The sequence below is a fragment of the Cupressus sempervirens genome, chromosome 5 (assembly GCF_028749045.1).
Source record: "Cupressus sempervirens isolate cs-2001-9-10 chromosome 5, ASM2874904v1, whole genome shotgun sequence".
Classification (NCBI taxonomy): Eukaryota; Viridiplantae; Streptophyta; class Pinopsida; order Cupressales; family Cupressaceae; genus Cupressus; species Cupressus sempervirens.
Genome location: NC_143122.1, coordinates 237,518,955 through 237,528,690, shown reverse-complemented (window position 1 = coordinate 237,528,690; position 9,736 = coordinate 237,518,955). Strand labels below are relative to the sequence as shown.

The following is a 9,736-nucleotide window of genomic DNA, read 5'->3' as shown; positions in this document are numbered from 1 at the left end:
CGCTGTACTCGCCAGTCCTATAGGAATCCTTTTCACATACATGGTTCATCAATATATAAAACCAAAAAAAACCTTTAGGGTGTCGCGCACAGCCGATAATGCACCCCATACATTCATATAGCCCATTAACAATCATTACTAATTCAATTTTCATCACTTGACTGGGGGATATCAATGCAATTAACTTCTATTACATGACCACTATCAAGAACATCATATCCTTCACAATTAGACAAACAAATTCTCACTTCCAATCCCAATACTTTTATCCAATCAGCGCACACACAGACCTTTGCACCATGACAACAATTCTAGCATGCCATCTCTTTTCATTTTCAAATGAGTTAATTGCCTCTTAATATCCATTGCTTTTAACTTACTTGTTCTTTCATACATTGTTTGTAAAGTTTCCCATATTGCCTTTGTTGTTTTTAGACCTTGAACATGAGGCCTAATCCCTGGACTAATTTGCCACAAAAGTGTAGCACGTGCATTCATATCCTTTTTATTCCATTTATTAAGTTTATCTTGATCCTCAGGTTCTTCTTATATGACTAGTTCCCATAAATCTTTCATTTGTAAAATTAACTCCATCTCACATTTCCAATTAGCATAATTTGAACCATCCAATTTTTCATTAACCACAAGATTAGACATCTCACCAGCCATAGTTAGATTTCAATCAATTACTGACACACATGCACTCAATCACATAAGCATCAAGTATCTAGCAAAGACCATGCCTTGATATTGGCCTTCTTAAGAACCTATCAAAACAAAGACTTCTAAAATTACCACTTTCAACTTTATGTTTTGAGTCAATCCCAAAGCGCACACAATTTATTTATGTCTTCACATTTCTCATTCACATATAAATATCACAGAAAATAAAAGATAGTGCAACTGCTGAATCAACACTTCAACCATATTTGGCTAAAATCATAGCAAAATAGATAACCATAACAATATAAATGACACAGAATTCTGCCCCACACAGCAACTCAATCCTCCAATATTTCAAACTACTCTTCAGCTGCGCCACTACACGCAAAAGCTTATTCCATTTAAAGGACATGTAGCTGAAACTTACCTTCAGCACTATTGATGCTTTTGATCCACAATGGTATCAAGTTCGCCAGCTTGCAGATTTCTAATAGCAAACAACAAAATCCCTATGGCAGCTTCCTAACAACACTTCGTTTGAATTCTTCAGTTCTTCCTCAACTCACATAGCAAATTATCATGCACCAACCCTCAGTCATGGCTCTGATACCATGAAAAACACACAGAGAAAATAACACAGCAGAATATGCATTAAATGAGCGCTGCTAAGCTCCAGGCCCAGCCAGTGTATTTATAGCTGAATGTACAGAGTATTTTAGAGAAGAGTTTGGTAATGTTTTTAATGAGAATAGTTGGCAGTTGGAGGGATGGCCGCACATGCCTCTTGAAGCTTCTTGGCCGGTGCTGACCATGCTTTGCAATGTAATCAATTTACGTTGACAAATTGGAGGAGGCAACAAACAATTTCAGTTGCCCCAATTTAATCGGACATGGGAGCTTTGGAATTGTGTACAAGGGCAAACTTCCCGACCGGCAGATGATCGCCGTGAAGAGACTGAAAAAGTGCTCTGTCGACGATTTCTGGAACGAGGTGGAGATGATGAGCAGCTTTCGACACTGGAATTTGTTGGCTCTCCATGGTTTCGGCATTGCGGGTAATGGAAAACAGGGCTGCCATGATCTGCCATGAGCGGTTTTTCATTTACGAATATCTCGCTAATGGCAGCTTTGGATCAACACATTTTTGGAGGGAAAATTAGAAATCGGAAAGCATTGTCGTGGGAGCAGATGAAGAAGATTATAATCGGCATCGCAAAAGGGTCCATACCACAAGACATCAAGGCCGACAATATTCTGCTGGACGACGACATGAATGCTTGCATTGCAGATTTTGGGCTTGCAACAAGGGGAGGGCAATCTCATTTGGGGTATTTGGCGCCGGAGTATTCTCTGACTGGACTGCTGACAGATCGTTGGAAATCATGAGCGGCAGAAGGGCCGTGGATATAACTTGCCAATGCCATACTACCGATTGGGTATGGAAGCTTCTCAAGGCATCCAATAAAATCGATCTAGTGATAGATGTGAGAGGCCGAGTATGGCAGAAGCATTGAAGATGTTGGAGGGAGAGGCTGCAGTTCCCACAATTGCAGAAAAACCCCAACCTGTAGTAATTCATAGAGCGGAGGCTAATGGGACAGATTTTCTCAGATTTTTAAACCCTTCTTTCAACTAGTCCGTCTGGACAAAATAGGCGGTGGCCGTGCCTGCATTTCATGTAAACTGTGTATTAATATCATTCTTTCATATACGATATCTTCTTTTGGCTTACATTTGCAATAAGATACCAGATGTTCGAATTTTAATGATTTAGGAGGCACAATATTTTTATATCATTCTTTCATATATGATATCATCAAATGTACAATCACTGGACTTAATTTTGAACTTTAGACATTGAAAACCATAAAGTTTGTTTAAGGAAATGAAATTCCAGTGAAATGAAATTTCGTTCAAGGAAGTAGGGAAATGATTTAGGAGTCACAATATTTTTTCAGCTACTAAATATATGTAGCTATATCATCAAATGTACAATCGCTGGACTTAATTTTTAACGTTAGACATTGAAAACCATAAAGTTTGTTCGTGGCATAATAACAAAGCACTCAGAGCGAAAAATCTGGTTTTGGTCTGCAAAGGAAAATCTGGTTTTATTTTTGGACTCTTTGCTAATGTTTCTAAAATCTACAACTTCTATCTTGTATGTGATGCCATGTACTAAAATATAGCTTATATCCCAGGCTTAAATTTAAAAAAAATAATAATTATATAGTTTTTCTTTTAATGTTAAATTATTTATTATAAATTTTATTATTAGAATTTTAGCTTAAGTATCTGAATTTTAAGGGTCTGTAGAGGGAGAATTCTATAAAAAATAGAGTTCATATTGTTAAATTTTAAAATAATATTTAAAGAAAATTTCTTGAGAAGTGTCAAATTATTGAGAAATGACTGACACCTGACAAAAAAATCAGGTTTGTAGGAAAATTTCTAAAAGTTAGGAACTCTTATTTTCCAACAAAAAATTCTAAATAATCTTGTGTTCAAAAAATAAAATTCTCACAAGAACTTTACTTCTCAAAAACATAATTTAAATACCTTGCATGGCTTTGCCAATAATGTCATGCTAGCATATTTTTATTGGATAATAATGTCAAGCATAGATTTGTAGTGTTTTAGAAGGTTTTGAGCATGTTGATTATTTATAAATAGCATCTTCAATATTTTTAAGATTCATTGCTTTAAAACTAAAACTTGCATAGATAAAAATTTCTATGTTTAAAAAAAAAATCATTGGATAATAATGTCAAGAATGGGGTTGAAGTGTTTTAAGAAGTTATTTTAAATTTAATTTTTAGCATTTTGATATTTTATAATTAGTATTTAATATATTTTTAAGAGTATTCATTGCTTTAAAAGAAATTTTTGCATAGTTAAATATATTCATGTTTTAAAAAGTTTTGATCACTTTAGAAGCTATATATGGAAATATGCACTTATCTTCTTTCTGTAAATTTTGCATGTAATTGATTGAAAGGTGTCGCAATTATTTTGATTTATTTTTAAAAAAATCATTTGAATGTAGAATAAAATTACACATGTTTGTTGAAAATTTGTATACCCTCTTTCTGACATCAAAGGTTTATAATTTAAGAGAAAGATGCAATATTATATATTGATAAGAGGGGTAATTAACTTATTCAAAATTAATCAAGACATACAAAGAAAAACCTAAGAGAAACACAATAAAGCTCAAGGCAAAGACACAATCAAATTGAAAGAGGTCACAACTAGTCAACTTTATGGAATCCATAATTAACTTATCTACATCCTCTTTATATTTTTTTTTGGATTTGATTGTGTGATTTTTATTTTTTATCAATGTTTCAAATCACATTCTGTGATCCATCATCAGGATAAGAGAAATAGAGTGTCATTTTCTCTTAACCTGATGATGGATCACAAAGTGTGGTCTAAAATGTTGATGCAAAAATAATTACACAATCAAATCCAAGAACATATTATAAAATTTGATAGTTTCATATGGATTGTGGAAATATTTTTGTTCTTGTCCCCTTTATAATCAATCTCAAGAGACTTCATAGTCTATATCCTACCTACCTCAGTTCTCAAAAGCCCATTTAATAAGAAAGCTAATACATTGTTCTACTTCCTCAAAGTATGACAAAAAGAAATATAATCCATCTAGGACTATCAATTAAGGATTTATCTTACTAGTACAAATACTTACCAATTAGCTTCCTCCAATTAGCCTCCTCCATATGTTTACTATTTAACATATTGAGTGCAACCTGAGTGACAAAAAAATCTAATTCCAAATCAAGGGAGAACCCTTTTCTATAGCACAAAGAATGGATATAGAAGGAAAAGAGGAGCACAATACTTCACTATTATCCCTACCAACACCATTGATTCATGCATGTCCACATTTCCTTCTAGAAGACCGATTCATTTTAACTTTTAAAAATCCCTCAAATGGATGAACCACCTTCCTTATTTAATATTTTTATGTTTGGCCTACCTTAATTTCCTTCTTGCTAAGGGGCTAGCCCTACAATCAATAATATCCAGATTCCATATCACAACTAGATCACTAGGATCCATAGGGTCACTAACAAGTTACATTTTGAAAGAATCATTACATGAATTATCTAAATATCAATTCTCCATAGAAGAGCACTTATACTTTCCAAATCTTGAAAGATCCAATTTATTTCTAGCCACAAGTTCCAGATGAAAAAGAACCTTCAATTTATTTCTAGTCACAAAATAGTCAGTGCTCCCCTTTAGATTTGTGACAAGGAACTAACTACCTCCTATGAATTATATAAGTTTAATAATTGTATCAGGCATTGATAGGTTGAGCTTTTGATGCAATGATAACCACCACTCTAATAATGATAACCCATCATATTCTAATACATCACATCTAAAAATAGTAAAGCTAGATCAAACATTTATATTAGCTAACCATTATGAATTGTGTCAACAAACATCCAACCAAGTCAAAAGATTCATACAAAGTTGACAAAGCATACTGAAATATAGGAGTCTAATGTTGGTTATGAGAATATTTCACACTTAAATTGTTGAGTAGAACTTATGTAAGAAAAATAAAAACCTAAAAGTTACATTGATAACTTCTAAAATAGCCTTAGTCCTTCAAGCCATCCAAATAATCTATTTGTTGCTCCTGATTTCAAATTGTGTTACTTTTTCTAAAATTGTGAAGCTGAAAATCAATCTCTCTCCCCCCTCATGATCCTCTTGCCAAGAGTCTTTTATGCTATATAAAGAGCATTTAGACTTAAATTTATTTATGTTTGACCGCCTCTATAAGGATCCACTAGCATTTAATATTTCACAATATGACATTGTTTATTTCTAAATTTTATAATTGGCTAAATATGTTTTGTTTACTCCATTAATGTAGTAAGAAATAAAAATTGCACGTTAGATAGTTGAACTATTTTCTACTTTGACTTAGATAATTATCTTGGAAAAGTTATTAATTTTCCATTATGAAAATAAAAAATAAAAATGGGGCTATGACATTTTTCCTTTTTAATATAACTATATTATATTATATTATATATTAAAGCATCTAAGAAAGCAATTAAAAAGCGTGAACTTTTTTTCTATTGATTCATGTTTATATGATGTTATTATGTGATCGTTAGCCCTTTCTCAATCTTTTAGCATGTTTTCTTAAGACAACTATGTTTGAAGTATAAGTAAAGGGAGTGGTATAGCAGCCTTAGGATATGAAATATGTCAAAACACATAATCTATAATGACAGTACAACTTGCATTCAACTCCATCATATAAATACAAAGAAATCTAGAAGCATATGCTCTCATGGAATTGTGCAATGCACTACTAGAAACATAGAGCAAGATCATGGTGCAAGATAAGTTGTTGGTGGTTGTTGTCATGGAGAACATAAATCAATTTTTGAGAAAGGATTTGATTTCATATAACAAATTATGGAAAATGAGATTTCTTGGAGTTGTGTTGTTGTCCTTGTTTCATGTTAAAACACTATAATTATATCATAAAAGAAATCTATCCTTCAATTATTATTAAGAAAAAAATCCTGATGCTAAAAAGGTCTTGTTGTTAAAATTATATCTAAACATTTTAAAGGATAAAATTCGAAATAATTGTTAAAAAATATACTAACTCATATGAACATTTAAAAAACCTTTTTTCATTTATTGAAACCTAAATCTTTATTCCTAAATTTCAAGTAAGCAATCAATTTAAGATATAGATACATTCAACATTAAAATAAATATTTTATATTTATAGGTCTTTGGTTTGTTTCATAAGGCTAATTCAAGTAAAAATTGTAGATTAGATAAATTTAGTAAAATGATGTTTCTTGGAGTAGTGAAGTTGTCTTTGTTTCATGTTGAAACACTATAATTATATCATAGAAAAAATCTATCCTCCACTTATTTAAGAAAAAAAATCCTAGCTCTATAAAAAATCCTCTTGTTCAAAGTATATCTAAACATTTTAAAAGATAAAATTAGAAATAATTGTTAAAAAATATACTAACTCATATAAACATTTTAAAACCTTTTTTCATTTATTGACATCTAAATCCTTATTCCTAAATTTCAAGTAAGCAATCAATTTAAGATATAAATGCATTCTACATTAAAATAAATATTTTATATTTATAAGTCTTTGGTTTGTTTCATAAGACTAATTCTTTAAAATGAAGTAAAAATTATAGATTAGATAAATTTAGTAAAATGCATGAATAATTAATAATTCTTAATTTTTGAACACAAAAATTTCAGCCTAATACTATTCGAGTTCCAGTTCCAAATGAGTAAAACTTCTTTATCAATGGAGACCACGGCAAGAAAAATAAAAAATAAAGAACACTGCATTTCTTAGCAGCTCACTTCTCTCTCAGAAACAGCAAGGATATCGGCATCTCCGCTGAGATATTTCCATAAAAAACGTGACCAGCAAGGAATAAACAATTCATGTATTGGACCATCATGGGTTACAACCCATGAGCGCCGCCTATCTTCCAATGACAGATGAGTTAAAGGAAGGATAACTCTCTATAATGCTGAGAAACACCTTTCCATTGTTTGCCGCTCTGTGATTTGCTACTGGCAAAGGCTTTTCTGGTATTGCGGGAATGACAGCCTCTCCCTCTAACATCTTAATGCTACATTAACATGAGTACACAAAATACCCACCTTAACAAATCTATCCACTGTTTCCACCTCTTGACTCCCGTGCATTCTCCAATCTATCACTTCAACTGCTCTACTCGTTTCCAGGAGCTTCCATGCCCAATCAGTAATAAGGTATTCAGTCGAACATTCCACAGAGATATCCAGAGCCCTTCTACCGCTCATGATTTCCAACAACACAACTCCAAAGCTATACACATCACTCCGATCTATGAGAATTCCATACAGAGCATACTCTGGTGCCAAGTACCCACGCGTCCCGCTTATTTTTGACACGAGATACGATTCCCCTTCACTCTCCAACCTCGCCAGCCCAAAATCAGCAACACAGGCATTCGTGTCCTCATCCAGCAGAATGTTATTGGCCTTTATATCTTTGTGATATATCACTGGCTGAACGGTAGAATGCAGATGACATAACCCCTTTGCAATCTCAATTATAATCTTCTTCCTCTGCTCCCACGTCAGCGTTCTCCTGGTAGCGTTTCTAAAAATGTGTTGATCAAGACTGCCATTGGCGAGGTAGTCGTAAACGAGAAACCACTAGAACCCCTCTTTGTCGTCACCGCCAACGCCAAAACCTCACAAAGCCACCAAATTTCGGTTGCGAAGGCTGCTCTGAATCTCTACCTCATTCCAAAAATTGGCATCATCATCGACAGAGCACTTCTTCATTCTCTTCACGGCAATCATCCGACCATCGGGAAGTTTTCCCTTATACAACATTCCAAAACTCCCCTGCCTGATTAAATTTGTGCAACTGAAATCATTCGTGGCTTTCTTGATTTGCCCTTCATTGAACCACACTACGCCCATCTTCGGCTTCACGTCGTTGATTAGAAGGCTTTTGTTTATTAATCTCTTAAAATGCTTGTGCTTCATCCTCGCCCTACACCAGTTACGAATGATCTTGTACGTACTAGAATTACCTACATCACCATAATCTTGCAATGGTCGAGAATACAGCTGGCTTAATGATGGGTGAAACGGCCTGTACCAACATCACCATGAATGCCTCCATTTTCATCGACATTTTGAATTGAGAATGTTGTCGCTATATCAATTTGCTACAGACCGAGTCCAAAAATGCCCTTTCATGTTTGTAGTTTCATCTTGGATGCAGCTGAACAGGACAAGGTGTCGTAGCAAAATATTTGAATGTTGGGCTTCTAGGGACAAGTGTTCTTCACTTTTCAAGATTGATCAATGATCGTGTTGACCATATTGATGGATGGTAGCCACCGATTCTATAGAGAGGGAATCTGTTGGCTTTGAAATGGCGTTTGGAGTATTATACAAAAGAGGGAAGCTTACGTATTTTCTCTTGACCAAGGTTGGAAGATTTATTGAATTGTAAATCAGTTGGCAGCCACGCCTCCCTCTACAAAGGATCGAAAGGAAACAGAACTATATATTCTATCACGAATTGCAAAGAGGCAAAACACTAGTACGTTGGATCCATGCTTGAGATGTAAATGTATTTAGTTAGGGCTCGTTTGGAAATAGGAATACCAATGGAATAGGCATGTGTATCTCTATAGGCATGTGTATCTCTATTCTCCATTTGGGTGCAACAATGTTGAATTATGAATAGGAATACAATGGGAATAAGTATTCCAATTTTGTTCAAAAAAAGGACATATGCAATTCTACCTAAATAGGTGGAATAGGAATTTTTATTCCTATTCCATTTATTACTTTGTTAGAAAATATAAAATTCTGGGTCTGTGCCCTCAACTTTACATTTGCCCTCACTTTTGCTTGCTACTCATTCTCAGCTCACATTCGTTGGTAGTAAGCAAAGGAAACTTTTATCCTCCATTTTTACCAGGTATGGAGCAGGGTTTCATTGCTTTTTGAGTGTAGAGTTCATCGTTATTCTTTTTTATGTGATGTGTCTAAATACGGTTGTGTAGGGTTTTGTTTTACAGCATCGGCAAGAAGTTTCTACAACATTTGAAGGGCAAAGAGAAGTGGAGTCCACAACAAGAGTGGGATGGTCAGATTTTGAGGTATGTAGATTGTGTTGTTTTCATAACATTGCACTCAATGAAGCCCCTTACCTTCTATATTCCTTTGGTGCACATACGGTGCGCTGTTTGTTTGTTTCGAACATTATTAATTTGTTTTTTATTTCTGCATTAATAGTATTTGTAGATGAGTTTCAAATCTCATTTTTATGTGTATATTTTGTTAATCTTCCTCTTGCAGACTCCAATGGATATTGATAGAACAAATCTAGAATGCCTTCATTGTATATGCGCTTTTGATGATTTTTATCCTTGCTACTTTATCCCTTATTTCTATCTATCTTTCCATCTAAATGAACTTTATCTAGGTGATGATTCAATTCTCCTCCTATCTAGTT

At 33.8% G+C, this 9,736-nt stretch overlaps 1 protein-coding gene and 1 pseudogene across 1 annotated transcript; one reads left to right on the top strand and one right to left on the bottom strand.

Annotated features, from left to right (window-relative positions):
- The first annotated feature begins 1,782 nt into the window (after positions 1 to 1,782).
- Positions 1,783 to 2,049, top strand: LOC149555395 (putative receptor-like protein kinase At1g11050). Its single transcript, XM_089829383.1, has one exon. The coding sequence runs from the start codon at positions 1,783 to 1,785 to the stop codon at positions 2,047 to 2,049; it is 267 nt and encodes an 88-aa protein (XP_089685509.1).
- A 242-nt stretch (positions 2,050 to 2,291) lies between these two features.
- Positions 2,292 to 8,184, bottom strand: LOC149555394 (putative receptor-like protein kinase At1g11050 pseudogene; annotated as a pseudogene).
- Positions 8,185 to 9,736: the final 1,552 nt, after the last annotated feature.

What these genes read in the sequence shown, in the direction of transcription:
- LOC149555395 (XM_089829383.1), top strand. Translation starts at nt 1,783, where the DNA reads ATGGCAGCTTTGGATCAACACATTTTTGGAGGGAAAATTAGAAATCGG.